The 17,307-nt window shown below is 38.4% G+C and overlaps 1 protein-coding gene across 4 annotated transcripts in view; it reads right to left on the bottom strand.

Moving 5' to 3' along the window:
- Window positions 1-17,307, bottom strand: part of PPP2R3A (protein phosphatase 2 regulatory subunit B''alpha) — a 218,893-nt gene that overhangs the window by 133,599 nt on the left and 67,987 nt on the right. For 3 of the 4 annotated variants that reach the window (XM_040480247.1, XM_040480250.1, XM_040480249.1), the window contains exon 4: window positions 2,141-2,407. In XM_040480247.1, the coding sequence (XP_040336181.1) occupies window positions 2,141-2,407 (267 nt within the window). Of the gene's footprint in view, window positions 1-2,140; window positions 2,408-6,227; window positions 6,709-17,307 lie in introns of those variants that run through there. The other variant, XM_040480251.1, reaches the window with a different exon arrangement.

The following is a 17,307-nucleotide window of genomic DNA, read 5'->3' as shown; positions in this document are numbered from 1 at the left end:
CAGACCCCTACCCTGACTGGACTACATTCTTTCCTACACCTCTCTTGACCATCTGTGGAGTCCTTAGCTTTTCTGCTCTCTTCTCACTGAACCATGGAGCAGGGCAAGGGCTACCACAATACAGGGGTGGGAGGACCAGAGTAGGAGTGGGGAGACAAGGCAACAGAAAGGCAGAGGAGAATAGGATCCTCAGTCAGGGGTTGGCAATATTCAGAGGAAGGCTGAAGTCCTACAGGACTTGTATTCCAAACAGAACAGGCTATAGGTCTCTGTCAGTGAGGCACTAAATGCCATCTGGATTGGCTTTCCAGATGTGAGCCCAGCACAGCACCAGCGAACTACTATGTCCCTTAATCTGGACAGTTTCTCCTTGTCTGCCTGCCTGAAACAGTCCATGTAACTGCCTGTTTCTCTCTCACAGTCTCCAGGTTAGAAATAACCCTGTTTGGCATTTATGCAGTTAACATGTTATCTCTAAATGTAGATTTCATTCAGCCTTGCTGAATTCTGTCTTTTGGATTTAGATTCATGGTTCCAGCCCATTCAGATAATTTACCATCTTGGCTCATAGAGTTGCCATCTCTCAAAGCTTTGGGTAAGAAAATGCCAGTGCCCTGAAAGGACCTGTGATTTATTTGGGTGGATACTGACTGGAAGTTTGCTAATGGTATGTTAGCATATGTTCAGGGGAGATAACATATGGTATAAACAGCACAACGCCAGGAGTTGGAGGACTTGTCTCCTGACGTGTGCTAGTTCTGTGACTTCAGGTACTCATGGGACTTTAGTTTCCTCATGTCTAAAATAAGTAGAGATAGGTGAGCTCTTATTTTTGCAATGTCAGTTTACTTTTCATTAGAAACATCTGAGGGATCAACAAGCAAGTTCTAAGATGGGGGGGTGAACAAAGGGGGAATAAAAGAATTCCTTTTCACTTCCCCTAAAACCACTCTATTTACAAATTATTTAATAGTAGTAGCAAATGTTCTGACAGCAGGTAGAGAAAAGGACAGGGCATGACTGGAGTAGGGATTTGGGGACTTCTCCAAAGACATGATAGAAGTTAGGTCTTAAAAGATGGGTTATGTGGGGGTTGTCAGGAGTGGAAGCCCATTTTGGAAGGGAGAAGTATGAGAGCCCAAATGCAGAGGCATGCTTGTGGGAGGGCAAGTAGGTCAGGCTCATGCAGGTAATAGTAGTTTGGGCTTTATCTTCAAGATCAGTAGTTTCCAAACTTTAAAATATTATTCCTGAATGTAGGGGAACCGTGAAAGTGTGCATGGGGTCTTGGGACCTTCAACTTGGTCTCCTACTTGCCCACATGCAAACCTTAGTCTACTAAATCCTTCTGCCTCTTGCAACACCACCTGAAACCACTGCTAAATCCTGAGATATGATCTGACTCTTCAATTTACATGCATGATAAAAATAAAACCCAAACAAAACAAAGTACTGCTATAGATGGGAGGAATCCCTGAATACTGCTGAGCTAGGGAATGGCATGATCAAATAAAATCTGATTCTCTGCCCAGTATTAATTGTTCTAGGAGACTGGAGATGGAGGATCCACTTACTGAAGATATTCAGTTGTCCTAGCATGAGAGGCTAAGATCTTAATTAGAAGCAGGTGGGTATACTGGAAAATATTAAAGACTTGGTTCCTAGTGGAAAATCCATTTATTTCTGAGTAGAATTAGTGTTGAGCTGGCCCAATCATTCCTTGCCTGGCTCAGGGAAGAGTTATGATTAATGGGTAAGAACGAAAAAAGATTCATATTCAATACGAGGAAAAATTTTCTAACAAGTAAGGATATTTAATAATGAAACAGGTTGTTTGGCAAGATAGTGAGCTTCTGGTCACTGAAAGCATTCAAGCAGAGAATGAATTTATGTGTTCATGATGTCATGGGTGGAATTCCTATCTTAAATGGGAAGATGGACTAGAAGACCACTAAGATTTTTTTCAAACTTGTGAGTTCCATGAAATAGGACCACAGATGATATATCAGGATCAAATACATTTTTTCAACATAGGAAAAAACCTAGCCATGCTTAAAAGGAGAGCAAAGAGGCAGTGAAGAGAGGAAGACTGGGATTGCTAGAGAAAGAGAGATTATACATTATTTAGTAGTTATATTACCTTTGCAATTTTTCCCATTTCATAGATGTCTGCTTTCTGATCTTCAATATCCATGAAAGCAGTTTCAATTTTGCTTAGAGTCTGTTCATGGTTACTGCAGGCATCTGGGAGTCCTTCAGGAAAGTAGAACCGTGGAATGTTTATGGACAATGGTGCATTCACAACATTATTCACATGAGGAACAGGGGAGAGAGGTCGGGGACTACTTGGAAAGGTGGCTGTAGGTGGAAGTGGTGTTCCAGGTTTCTTTTCTGGTTTATTTTGAATCTGGAAGGAGAATGTGATTATGAAACACAGAAATTCTAAACAGCATATACTTCTTGAAAGTCCTCACCAGTAACAAGAAGTTGGGCATAAATACAAGCAGCCACAATTAGAGACAGTAAGAGCTCACTCTACTGTAGAGGATGATAAGTGTGCTTCTAGGGAATGCCTATCCATACTAAATAAATACATTAATTATCTGTCAATACCTGAGTTTACACAGATTTATGCTTTAAAAATCCTACAGTACATTTCCCATCAATTATGTGCCAGATATTTAAGAGTAATGTTAGTTGACACATTAAGAATCTCAAGCTGTATTCTTAGTCTGTTGGAAAAGGAAATAATAAATCCTTTTTGAAGACTATTCTTCACCTTTCTGCATATTTCTACCTCTCCTTCAACAGGCAGACAGAGTAAGTTCTTTCAAAATACATAAATCTAAAATGTATTGGTCGGGGGTATCCTTTTACCTTTTTCTCTCTAGTTTGACTTTGTCTAGGTAAAATCACTGCCAGTCCATGACGCAGAGAAAAGCCTTGTGAAGAAAATTAAAGCATTTTACTTTCGGGATATCTTCCACCAAACTGATTTACTTGCCCCTTGGGGCATGCCATTTTTTTTCCATGATACACATTACTCTCATTTTTGGTAACCTCTAAGAGGCAAGGATCATTGTCATTAATTTCATCACGGCCAAACCCCATTCATAGCTTATTACCTCACTTATAGTTTATATCATTCCTTTTTCCAAAAAGGATTTGATGTGTTATGCCATATGGAGACATGAGAAAGGAGAGAGCATAAAAGTGAGGTAGGGGAGGGAGGAGGGCAATGAGGAGATTAAGATTATCCATGATTTAGGGGAGGGGAGGTACACTAACATTCAGGTAGAGGACTACTTTACCATTGAGGACTAAATTTAGTTCTGAGCTTCCTAACAGAAAAAGCAAAAGAGATTCCATTAAGATTTTCAGAGTTTTAATTTCATCTCTTAATTTTGACCAAATTATCTATCAAGGCGCATGAGCATGGCATTGTGTTATATACTACTATGAGAGATGGACATGACTGTTAACTACCATGAGCACAAAATATTACTCAAATATTTTCTTTAAATTGTGCTAATGCCATTCCTAAAATTTGAATAATGATTTTTCTGAAGTAGTAGATTTGAATATCATATTTCCTTTTGACATATGGGCTCATAACATGATCTTTACATTCAGGATAAAAATCTTGCTACCCTTGAAAAGCATGAGTATTAGAGGAAGATAAACTTCATTCACACAAATATGTGATTTAATCTGCTTTTGTCATACATGGCCCATCTCAGGTTAATATCTGACACTAATACATAGAATGGAGTCTGCTCATACATTACTACTACTGGGGACATTAAAGTCCAGTTGGTCACACCAAGACTTTACTGCAGTATCAGAATGTCACCCCTATAAAGCAAAGTCAAGGAAGAAATGGCACAGAGAGAAGTGAGGCTCATGAAATATGAAAAGCTTAACAGAAAACAGTGATGCTTAGCTTCTGTGACCTCAGGAAAGTTACTTTACCTTTTAGAATTTTAGTAATAAAGCAGATTATAACCCCTACTTCTTAGTAGTTGTTGTGAAGATTACAGGAAATTACAGGAAGTAACATAGGTAAAAGGTCCAGAACAGTGCTAGGCATAGATATGTCCTTATTTAAGAAAATGAGGGGCGCCTGGGTGGCGCAGTCGGTTAAGTGTCTGACTTCAGCCAGGTCACGATCTCGCGGTCCGTGAGTTTGAGCCCCGCGTCAGGCTCTGGGCTGACGGCTCAGAGCCTGGAGCCTGTTTCCGATTCTGTGTCCCCCTCTCTCTCTGCCCCTCCCCCGTTCATACTCTGTCTCTCTCTGTCCCAAAAATAAATAAACGTTGAAAAAAAAATTAAAAAAAAAAAAAAAAGAAAATGAGTCATAAGGCCAAAGCATGAGATTCTCAAAAGATTAAACATAATTTAGCATGATCCTTCAGATTCAATAATAAATAAAATAATCATTTACATTTGTAAAACACTTTAAAGTTTACAAGCCACTTCTGATTTAACAAATTGATAATCTATTCTAAGTAAACATTTCTCTCCGCTTTAATGCTAAATCTGTAAATATTATTACACAGTCCCAGGAGTCAAGAACAGTAGACACTGTTCCTAAACTTCTACAAGAAGGCATATAATTCTTCAGGGGGCTTTACATTTATATATAAATAGGTCATTTATATCACTGTCATTCCCTTTCTATTATTCTATGCTGAAAGAGGTTTATGAGACTACAAGTATACAATCATGAAAATTCTTTTTTTCTTTCCCCAAAATGTTTCCCATGATGTGACATCCTGGGCAGTTATAACCATAGGATTAAGACCACTGGTGCCAGTGTGGATGAAGCCCAATTGTTTCGTGAGCACATGCTAGTGGAGAAGGTTTAGAACAAGACCTTCTATATTAACTCTACACTTTTACTTTGACAGAAATAAGTAACAATTGAGAACAAACCCTGGCTACCTGTCACGGTTTTTATTTAAAGGGGAAATATTCAATTATATAAGGTACCTTCTTCTCCTTACTGTATTTCTTAACATGAAGCAATTCACTGATTGGCAAGTATTTATCAATTCATAGGTTAATCCATATTTAATACAATTGATGTTAATATTTAAAAGGGAAAAGAAAAAGAATACATTTATTTTGTACTTTTATGTGTTATCAATTTCCTTTCCACTGAATTCAATGAAAGACACATAATTTAGTTTAATAAAACTGACCTTTATAAATATTATAGATTAAAAGACAATAATGCAAAATTTGTCAGATTTACTGGCAAGTTTAGCATCTGCTCATTTTTGAATTAAACTGTATCATTCAAATTTAGAAACAGCATTAATATAGAACTAGCTAAGTAAAATATCTCAATTCTACATTTCAGTTTTAGCCTATAAACATAGTATCATCTAGATATCCTTACACTATTATGTCATTGTAGCATTTCCAATATTTGACCATTTTTGACTTTTTTTTTTTTAAAGCAACTTCATATGGTTCACTCAATTTAAAAGTACCCTGGATCAGAATAACTATAAAACTATGGTTTCTTGATGGATTCTGGGTGACCATCACTTATATGACCCTTGATTTGTATTGTATTCAAGGCGAGGCAAGTTGTTTGGTAAAACACCGGCCCTATGGATATAAGCAAGTAAGCATGGGTTCCACAAAGTTGTCATCACAGGCAGAAATGACTTACTATCACAGCGTGCTGAGGGAGGACAACCCAGAAATTAATTGCCATCCTTTGCTACCCACATATATTATATCACACCCACACAACTGTCTATATATATATATAACTAGTTCTTCCTTCAAAAAAAAAAAAAAAAAAAGAGATAACCAGGACTGATACTTTAAAAACAATTCATTACAGATGTAAGTATGTTAATACAAACATAGTTTATCGATTCAAAGTGCCAACAAGAAATTCTAATTTCTCAGAGATTTCTATTAAAATTTGTAAACTGTAAAATATTTGTTAAGGTGTATTTATTGTCTCTAAAACTAGATTCCCTCTCTACAAGAGAAAAATGTGAGTACTGTACTTCAGGTCCAGAAGGTCTATTTTTAAACCTGTTGGAATCTCTCTACAAATAGCTTTCTGCAAATAGCTGAATAGAGGACACAGATTAATTCCTTGCTCTAATATCAAGTGAGCTGTAAAATTATTTGTAAGTTAGTTCACTGGGTGGTTTTATTAGTAATAAAAATATTTTAAAAGAAACACCTAAGTTCCAAACCTGTGTCTGCTGAAATGACTTCAGCCGCTTCTTAAACCTTGATGGGAGAACAAAATCACAGCCCCTTGCCAGGAAAGCTAACTCTCCCCTTAAATCCGGGTCCCTTCGTAGAGATGTTTCCTTGATCATCATCTTTGAAAAGTGGATGTTTACTTAGCAACTGTCCAGCACACTTCTGAAGATAGTCAGATTTAGTAAGTTGTCAATCTCGTCAGGTAGAAAGGTATTTTCTTCTTATCTCCAAAAGAAATTAAGTTCAAGCATTGTGCTCTCCCAGTCTCCAGGGACCACAATCCATGCTTGTACTGACATGCAGCTGGTTCCCAAATATAGCCAGTGGCTCCCAATACCTGCTCATAATTTTCAAGTTAGAAACACGCCTGCAATGGGCTTGTTGCTCCTTGTGGATAGCTTTGTGTCAAACTGACCTGCACATGTTGAGAATACAGAGCCTTCTGGGAAAGGAAGCAAGCACCCACTACTCTAGCACCAAAGTTAGAAACATTACAGTTGGACCTAAAAATAGCGACTTCTCAGATAATGCTAACTTCTTAAACTCAGAGTATATGAGGTGTCAATCCATGTAAATCAGTTTCTCTTCAAACTATTAGAAAAAGAACATGTAAAGCTTTTTTGGTTTTGCTATTTGGTATTTTTTGAAAAAAGAACAAGCTGCACTTCAAATTTGAATCTATAATTTTAAGAATAGTTTTTTATTTCTTATTTGAAGGGAAGCAAATATCCCAAACCCTCTAGGTATATCCAGTTAAAATATGGAGAAAAACAAACTTCCATCCTGAAATGTTAATACAGAAAGATCTGTTGGTCTTGTATTTTAAAATTAAATCATTTTTTCCTGGCTTGTGTGTAGAAAACTATCTTAGTTATCTAATATACTTTTTTGGAAGTGATTCTGGATCTGGGCACATTTGAAATTTATTGTCAAAGTATTGGTTAAGAAAGTGGAACAACTGAAGGGCTCCTGGCTGGCTTAGTCAGTTAAGCATCTGACTCTTGATTTTGACCCAGGTCATGATCTCATGGGTTCATGACTTGAGACCTCCATTGGGCTTTGCGCTGAAAGCGAGGAGCCTGTTTGGGATTCTCATTCTCTCTCTCTCCTCCCCACCCGACCTCCCTCCTCCACCCCGGCTCCTTCTCTCTCTCTCAAAATAAAGAAATAAACATAAAAAAAAAAGTGGGAGCGCCTGAGTGGCTCAGTCGGTTAAGCATCCGACTTCAGCTCAGGTCATGATCTTGCTGTTCAGGGGTTCAAGCCCCACACGGGGCTTTGTGCTGACAGCTTGGAGCCTGGAGCCTGCTTCGGAATCTGTGTCTCCCTCTCCCTCTGCCCCTCCCACGCTCACACTCTGTCTCTTCCTCTCTCTCATAAACATTAAAAAAAATTTTTTTTAAAAGTAGAACAATTGCATGCCATAAGAAAGCAGCTTTAGATACATGTGAGTGAAACCTAGCTATGATAAAGGTACAAAAAATGATCAAATGGCAATGACATATGTCTTGAATTTGTGAGACATTCTTTTTCAAGGACCTTTAAAGAAATCGCAAATTTTTAAAATATTCTATTATTTTATTATATACTAAATATCTGCCTTAGTCATTTACAAATAAATCTTCAAATATCCTCTTCAATATTTATTTTCAATCACATTGTTCAATCAATATTTATTTTCTATTTCTAGAAAATATAAACCAAATATCACCAAAAAACCCCCTAAACCAAAAATAGCTCACAGAGCTCACAACTGTCTTCTCCTAAACTTTTGTCTAATTTAGTGGGAATTAAATTCTTTGGATTTCCACTGTTTCCTACAACTTATCTTTTTTCTTGATTTCCTTTCAAGACATTCTGACAATACTCGATAATGTGTACATTGGGCTTAAAAGTCTAAACCTGTGGTTTTCAAATTTTTTTCTTTCAAGCTGTGGGAATCCTCCACTCATACAAAATCATACATGAAAGCTTTCAATATATAGTATGGCTGACAGAAGATTACAACTGAAATCATTAGTCTAATGCTTTAACTTGGGCCCTTCCTTCTCTCCCCCCACCCCCCCCCCCCCCCATTTCCTATCACTGGGCTTACATGTTAACTCTGAGCTCTCCAGTGTTCTGTGATTTTTTTTCCTATACTCTTATACTCTTGCCTAGAATGATCTTTTCCTTCATTATTTACCTCCAAATTAAAACATCAAAAAAAGTGTGTTGTGAATGGCACTAGGTCTTGGACTTATGATTTAAAACTTTTTCAAATAACCACATCTTAAATTACATTCCCTCTGTTCTTCCCAGCAGCAATGTGTGGCCTTAGAGGGGTGGCTTTTCATCCCTTTCCTGAGAATGCTCCTCCTCAAATGATATATACTCTAACCACCCTTCAAAATCCAATTCAAATTTTACCTATTTCATGAAAGCTTCCCTGACTATGTAAGCCCTCTTACTACAATTCTCTTAATGAAATAGCGTTACCCTTAAATGACCTCCCCTTAACCTATTCTCTGGGTTAGTCAATGATCTCCACTTCTCCTTTATTATTATTATTTTTAATGTTTATTTTTGAGAGAGAGAAACAGAGCACGAGTGGGGGAGGGGCAGAAAGAGAGAGAGAGAGAGACAGAGACAGAGAATCCAAAGCAGGCTCCAGGCTCTAAACTGTCAGCACAGAGCCCAACGCAGGGCTCAAATTCAGGAACCATGAGATCATGACCTGAGCTGAAGTCAGACACTTAACCTACTGAGCCACCCAGGCGCCCCCATTTCTCCTTTAAAAGGGAGAACCCAACACCTGGAACACACTGATTCATGGCTAACAGTTTCTGTTATGCTCTCATATATCTTATCGCAGTAGTTGAGCTGTATGCTTATTAAGAGTTGGTTGTGCTTGTACCCATTTGTTTATACTGGTTGTAATTTTTACAGTAATTATTCAATTCAATTACATGTTACATAAATTAATGAAATGTGACTGTGTAAAAAAAGTTGTTTCTAAAATTTCTAAAATTGAAAATAAAACCTCTAAGTTGAACTGTTTTATAGATTCAGTAAAGGCAAACTATTACTAAAATTTTTTTGCTGTAAAATTAGGTGGAGGTGAGATAAAGAACAAAATCATTAAAATTGAGAAGGAGTCCATATTGGAATTGCTTCACTACTAACTTAAGTTCCTTCGTCACTTTAAAGAAGCTGAAGCTGAAAATCAATCAATAAATGTACTGAGTGTGATTTATTAAAGAAAGATGTCATGGAACTTCAACTTCCAATCATAACACTCAAAGAAAAGGCTTTGGCCCTCTATCAAAAGATGTGAATAAATTGTTTTGAGTTAAAAAAATGTTTAATATATACATGCTTTATAGTACATACACATAGAATGTGTGATACTCTACTGAGTAACTATCAATCCCAATAATGTTCAGGTAAAAAGTGCTTCTATTGCAGTATTTTATAATCTGAGAATTATTTTCCAAAGAATGTAAACTCTTGAGGGTAAGGTCAATTTTATAGTCACTCAACAAATACTTTTCTAGCCATTTATTATATGCAGACACTTTGCTGGGTACTGAGAGTATGGAGATAATAAATAAATGGTCTCTTCTTTTCCTTACCATACCTAGTACAATGCTGGTTTGGAGCAAAGGACAACAAGTATTTTCATTTCATTCACTTCCCATAAATCTCTAAAGTTTCAAAGTCAGAACAGTGGTTAAAAGCCTGCTCTGCGACATTTTCTAAAAATTTTTTTTAATTAAAAAAAATTTTTTTAAGTTTATTTATTTTAACAGAGAGAGCAGAGGAGGGGCAGAGAGAGAGGGAAAGAATCCCAGGCAGGTTCCATGCTGTCAGCGCAGAGCCCGATGTGGGGCTTGAACTCATGAACCATGAGATCATGACCTGAGCTGAAACCAAGAGTTGGATGCTTAACCAACTGAGCCACCCAGGTACCTCTTGTTTTAAATTTTTTTAATGTTTCTTTACTTTTGAGAGAGAGAGACAGAGAATGAGCAAGGGAGGGGCAGAGAGAGAGGGAGACACAGATTACAAAGCAGGCTCCAGGCACTGAACTGTCAGCACAGAGCCCAGTGTGGGGCTCGAGCCCATGAACTGTGAGATCATGACCTAAGGTGAAGTTGGATGCTCAACCAACTGAGCCACCCAGGTGCCCCTCTGCTACACTCTTAAGTAAGAAAACATTTCTCCATATATTTTGATGAAGTGAGCTCTCCTGTTTTTATTTACTCAACTGCTTTACAAAGAAATCAGAGGGAGAAAAGACCAGGCCCTTCAAAGGGCTTAGGAAAGAACTGGTCTGTATCAAGGAGTTATTGATGGAAAAAGACTACCATGAAGTATTTGTGTTTGTATGGAAGTATACGTACTTGATTCTAGAAAGGATCTCAGAATGTGTTAGTCTTAAAACTTCTTAGTTTCGACAAGTATATAATCGGAAAACAGTTGTGAAGAACATGGTTTTTAGAGTGACCTCTTCTTTACTGGGAAATGATCAAATATCAGGAATTTCACTACAAAACAAGGCTTATGATCTACTCTATCTTCTCTACCTTGATCATAGGAAAAGTACAATCCATGGGGCTGGGTGTTTCTGGGTGAGAGGTTTCCCTTGGAGGGACTAACCAGAATGAAGAAGAATAGAAAATTATTAATATGTAGTTTACAAATCCAGTTTGAAACCACAGCAAGGTTGGAACTGTGGGCAATTATAATGGAAAGAGTCAACTGTAATGGTCTTCCCAATGTCCTTCTGTAATAAATCAGGAGATCTTTTCTCCTGCCTTCTGCAGCATATATGAAGTCCATCCGAACAAGATACCTAGCTAACAGTAGGTGTTTTCTAAACAGTTACCTGAATCTCTTCTTGACCTGTAGACTATTCATGAACATATCCTGTCTGAAGATAAAGGTTTGTCCTGATTGGACAATGTGCTCAACCTGGGTCTTCAAGGCCACTGTGTTAAGAAAGCTTGACCAGAGCATGAAAAAGACTCATACTCTCTTGTGGGGATGACTGGGATCCATCACTTGATACCTCAAAATCCAGCATCTAGGCTGGGGTTCCTTTCTTGCCTTTATATTTGTTCCCCCAGAGCAAACGTGATTGAGCAAGGATGAAAATCTTTCTCAAGGAGAACCAGCTGGGGTGGGTTCCTGGCTACAGGGTTTTACAAGTTCCCTGGCAGGGTTAGATGGAAGAGGCTGGCCTCTGCTAACACCCTAAAAAGCGAAGGGTTTTTTTGTTTTGTTTTGTTTTGTTTTGAAGAATAGCCTTCTAAGAAAATCAAGAAAAGGTACTCCCTTACGATGTTCTGAAAGGACCTACAGAATTGAGAAGTCAGTCTTGAAAGAGCCTGTGCCCTCAAGGAAGGGGAGACTGGGAAGGACAGAGAAGAATAAAGCTGTGTGTGACACCCAACACATTACATTTTTGTAGAATTCATTCTTTGACGCTTAATCTGAAACTCAGGATTGGTTTTCTAGAGCTTTCTGAATTCTAATTCCTGCCCTTCCCCTTTTAGTGAAGACAATAGTGGTATATAATATTAATTCTCTCTCTGGAAAGAATCAGCTCTAAGGGATGTTTAAAAAAAATGGGTGGATTAAACAGGACAGTGACAAATTTGAACAATTTCCTGAAGAAGCAAATCACTTATTTTGACTTGTATAAAACTGCTAAACAGTTAATACAGTGTGTTGTGCCAAAATAAGTCTAGTCTCTATTTTATAAACAAAGTTGTAAAGTCATTCACCAGCCTCAGCTGAACATGGCTATGAAGACTGAGATGATACCATCAACCAAGAGTGAAGAAGGCCTGTGGGGTAAACCAGGCAGCAAAGCTGGGAAAATCTGAGTGACAGAAATACATAGCACAGCAAGCCTGGGAAGTAAGCTCAGTTGTGCTGAGTAATAGAATAAGGTTGAGAAATACAGCAGAGTCACTGTGAAGTGACACCAAAGATTCTGCTCAGAAGATACTATAGGAAAAAAAAAAGTTACATATTAAAGAGAAAGTTTTGCTTCATCAGGAGGGTACTTCTGATTCAAAAAAGGAAGCTAGCTGACTGTTTTGAAAAATTTTAAAATACTAAGTCAAAAGACTTTTTTTCTCTGTCCACACAAAAACTTGTACATAAATGTTCACAGCAGAGTTATTCATAACAGCCAAAAAAAGTGGAAAACAACCTAAATGTCCATTAGCTGATGAAGGGATAAACAAAATGTGGTATACTCATACCATGGAATATTATTTAACCATTAAAAGGAATGAAGCATTGACACATGCTACATGATGAACCTTGAAAACATAATGCTAAGTGAAAAAGCCAGATACAAAAGACCATGCATATAGCGTAAGATTCCATTTACGTGAAATGTCCAGAATAGACAAATCAAGAGAGACACAAAGTAGATTAGTGGCTGTCAGAGGCTGAGGGGAGGAGGGAATGAGGACTAACTACTAATGAATACAGGTTTTTGGGGGGGGGTGATGAAAATGTTCTGGAATTAGTGCTGATGGTTGCACAGTCTTGTTGAATATATTAAAACCTACTGAATTATGCACTTTAAAAGGGTGAATTTTATACTATGCGAATTATATCTTGAAAAGAGTTCCTCAACTTGGCTCTAATTGGCAGAGTAGTTAAAAGAGGTAATAACTTGGAATCATAGACTTTGTTTAAAATACCATTGCAAATAAGCTTTAAAAGAAGAAATTGATTATAAGCTAATTAGTTAATTACTCTTAATCTTAAATTTTTATGTCCTTCTCCTTTAGGCTCTAACTTGGTGATTTCTCATTGTTTACTAGCTTGTTTCGTGTTAGTAATGTTATTTTACTCTTAAAGAATGGACACTAAAGTGGGGAAAGAAGGTTGGTGGCAGTATCTATGGCATCTTTGCTACTGGCCTGATCCTTGAGCCTTAACTTTATAGGATGCAGCAAACTAGGAGATCTAGTAAGCATTTTGTGTCTTCTTTCAGTTGACTCCAAATGACAGGAACATATTTCATGACTAATAACAGAAAGAACCTACAAATCTAATATTCTGCCTCTTGGTATTCCTAATACTTGGGGGCAGATGTTCTTCTAGGATCTGGGGCAAGGAGAGACAATTAAGAGTCTAAAATTATTAGGCATAATAATTCTTGGATCACTAGAATTTCTAGTTCCTAGAGTTCTCTGTCCTCCTTCGTCTGCTTTTCTTCTTTCCCTCTTTCAGGAATTACTTCAATTAGATTGCTTATTATAAAGCACAAGAATTCATTTTAGCCTATAATATATTAGAAAACTGAAGTTAGAAGGAATAGAAGGTCTGCAATCCACTGACACTACCATGTTACCTGTCAATGAACACAGAGTGACAGAACTATAAAATACCTTGCCCCAGGGTCTTTGGGGTGGGTGTGTGTAAGAGAGAGAGTAGGGTGGGGTAGGGGGAGACTTCTCAGTAATTTTGGGTGAAGGCTGAATTCGCACATGTCAAATGAGAAGGCTATCACTGATGGTCAAAACTCTAGTGTTGAGTATTATATTGCAAATATAACAGCTGATGGAGCTGTGCTTCTTGGATGCCACAGTGCCTTTTAGATGTCTTGTTTTAAAGATGGGAGAAGTGCAGCATGTTTATCTGCTTATGGGAAGACCTAGTAAAGGGGAAAAATTGATGAATGCAGGAGGGAAAAAAAGGACCAATCAAGGAGGAGAGTCCCTCAGTTAATAGGAGAGGATGGACCTATAGCACAAGTACAGAGGTTAGTCTTACATAGGTGCTCAGATCATTCACGTATAGTAACAGAAAGAAAGGGAGAGAGTATATGGGTACTGATATGGCTAGGTAGCTGGCTAAAGTTCTCCCCTCTGATTGCTCCAGTTTTCTTAGTAAAATAGCAAATAAGGTCATTAACTAAGGGCAAGAATGGAAGAAGAGATGTTCAAAAAGAGAGGAGGTATGAGTCATTTACAGAGTGGTAAAGTGAGGGATTAGGGAGCTGTAGCAGGACTGCTAGACAGTACTAAAGGCCTGTTGGAGGTTTGTGGCCATGAATTTAATGCAAAGACTACTCGGTTTTATTGTGTGATTTTTCTCAAGCCAACGTTAGCTGCACAAATAAAAGCTCAAAATAGAGAACACAACTTAACCCAAGCTGTAGTTTCCCAGGTGAGTACCATGGAATGAGGGTAAGGCAAAGAAGTAGACAGTATATTCAGCAGAGTGATTTTAATGATGAACTATGGCAGTAGCTCTCAAACAAGATCATGCACCAGAATTACCTGAAGGGCTTGTTAAACCACGATTGTTGGGGCCCATCCTCAGAGTTTCAATTTAGGGCTGGGGCCTGAAAATCTGCATTTCCATCAGATTTGATGTGATGCTGATGATCTTTGATGGGAGTCATTCTTTTTAAACCACTGACATAAACACAGAAGCAGAGAATGAGTAGGTGAAGGACAGGACAAGCTCACTGGAGAGATCAAGGAACTGAAAAGTTTGTGTGTATTGGATGCTTTATCTACTGAAAACTCACAACGATTGCAGCAAAAATAGTATTGCAAAGTGTCATAGAGCCAAGACAGAAAATCTTCAAGAAATAAGGGAAATGTCCTAGGAGTAGAAGATGACTGCAATCAGGAGGGGTAGTGGGGGGGTGAGTCTGAGGACATTAGTTCAAAGTTGGAGGGGACAGTTTCAGGGAGTTAGAAAAAAGAATACTCCAGAAGCAGCAATAAAAGGCAAGAACATTCACTGCCCCTCCAGACCCAATGGAGGGGTGGTGAACTGGGAAAGAAAAAATACCAACATTTCACATGGCTATCCTTGGGGAGAGATGGATGTCAGTTAAAACAAGGAGGTAAAGGGAATGTTTAGAAAGAGTCTGATGGCATAAGAGATTCTGCCAGTGAATGAGGTCAAGAGGGAATGGGGAAAAGATTTCATGAGCTGGGAGGGTTGGACATGGACTGAGAAAAGAGGGTGTACAAGAAGAGAGTGAGGAGGAGAGTGACAATCTGGATTCCTCGACTTCTTCTGGTAACTGGTGTAAACAGGGATGAAGAGCCTATCAGATCAGCCCTGATGGTCTTAGAGAGGAGTGAAGCTGTTGAGTGTTGGGCAGACCTGTGAGGGAGGCATGAGGGCTTAACAGGAGCAAGCTGAGTCCTGGAAGCTCCTGTTCACTCCTGCCAAGGGTGGTGTGGAGGTTGTGGAGGGACTACACTCATCAGGAGCGCCTGGATATCTGACTCTCAAATTTTACTAGAATTCTAGGGGAACATGCATAATTCGAAGCACGTTTACTCCCAACTTTTTTGTGTGCACACAAACATATTAATAAAAAGGGATCACACTGATACATCTGTCTTGCAATTTACCTTTTTTTTTTAAGTTCCAGCAGGGCTTGAACTCATGACCCTGAGATCAAGACCTGAGCTGAGATCAAGGGTTGGGATACTTAACTGACTAAGCCACCCAGGTGCCCCTACAATTTACACATTTTTAATCATCTATTTTATCTTGACCATTTTTCTACGTCAGTATATATGTATCTACCATTTTTTTTTTTTTTTTTGGATACAGGTGGGGACATATCCAAGACAGCTGATGTTGATTAGTTAGAAAAAATGGAGATTCAAGACGACCTGACCTCAAAAGCCACTAAAGGTGGAGTGGGAAATACAGGTTGAACTCATTCTGCAAATTCGTATTTGCCACTGGCCAGATCCCATTACTTTTATTAATCTATACTGTGATTAAATGAAATAGGAGGGAAGATGGTTTCCAACTGTATTGCTGAGTGTTTTTATTTCTTCTTAAAAAAAAATTTTTTTTTTTTAACGTTTATTCATTTTTGAGAGACAGAGCATGAGCGGGGAAGGGGCAGAGAGAGGGAGACACAGAATCTGAAGCAGGCTCCAGGCTCTGAGCTGTCAGCACAGGGACTGATGCAGGGCTCGAACTCACCAACTGTGAGATCATGACCTGAGCTGAGTCGGACGCTCAACCGACTGAGCCACCCAGGCACCCCTGAGTGTTTTTATTTCTATCCAAACGCTGAACCAAAGAAACCATTAGTACCTATAAAGCTAGGGGAGAAGACACATTTTCCCTCAATGATAGGACTGGTTAATCTCAATGGAGGCATGGATATCAACCTGGAAAGTAAAGAGAGGGAAGCATGTACTCTAAATGCTCCAGAATACACTTTTAGTAAGGTTCCCAAAGTAAGCTTTGCTATATTTTTAAGTTTATTTTCATAATTATTATGCATTTAAATATATATACAAAATTACACAATATCTAAACTTTGAGAAAACCAAAATGTTAGATCATTACCCTAGGAAGGCCCTTTAATTCTTCCAGAACGATATCTCAGAAACAAATTCCTGATCAGGGTCAGAAGAGAGCAGAGTTCTAGTAACAGCACAAATCCTGCCCAACTTTCTCTGACCTTCTTGGGCATCCCAACAAAAACAAAACAAACCAACAACAAAAAAACCCACTCGTACTGATAAACGAAATGGCCTGAAAAATTATTTCCCAATCTGAATTCAGGGAGAAGAAGACGGGAATGGGAAATAAGAATGGGAAAAGGACAATGAGATGTGTAAGTATTGCTTAAAGAGCAAGGATAAACTTTTGGAATTTAAACAGCTAGTATGGAGGTTCTAAAATAGAGCCTGGCGGTGCAATGGTGAACAAGAAAGCACTCTCTCCTCAATATGCCTACAGTCTATAATCAAGAGACTTCCAACCTGCAGTAAAGGGAAATGGCCTATACTCTTATGGGATTTTCCCCTATTGCCAGGAAAGGTGATGGGACCTTCCCCAAAACACTACAGATTTTTAGGTGTTAAAAGCTAGAGAAATTAAAGAGGCCAGAGGCTGAATGAGATATTGAACCTTGCTGAGGTACTGTCCTCGTGTCCTAGGATGATACTAGGACCTGACCTCAGGTCCTCTTGCATCCCTCCTTGGGAATCAAAGGACAGAGAAAGAGCTGGCATTCAGGCAAGAGGGCAGTGTCCTTTTGAGAAGGAGGCAAAGCAG

This window comes from Herpailurus yagouaroundi, unplaced genomic scaffold (assembly GCF_014898765.1).
Source record: "Herpailurus yagouaroundi ecotype Mexico unplaced genomic scaffold, PumYag 159, whole genome shotgun sequence".
NCBI lineage: Eukaryota > Metazoa > Chordata > Mammalia > Carnivora > Felidae > Herpailurus > Herpailurus yagouaroundi.
The sequence above is the reverse complement of the archived record's forward strand: the minus strand, read 5'-3'. Positions and strand labels throughout refer to the sequence as shown.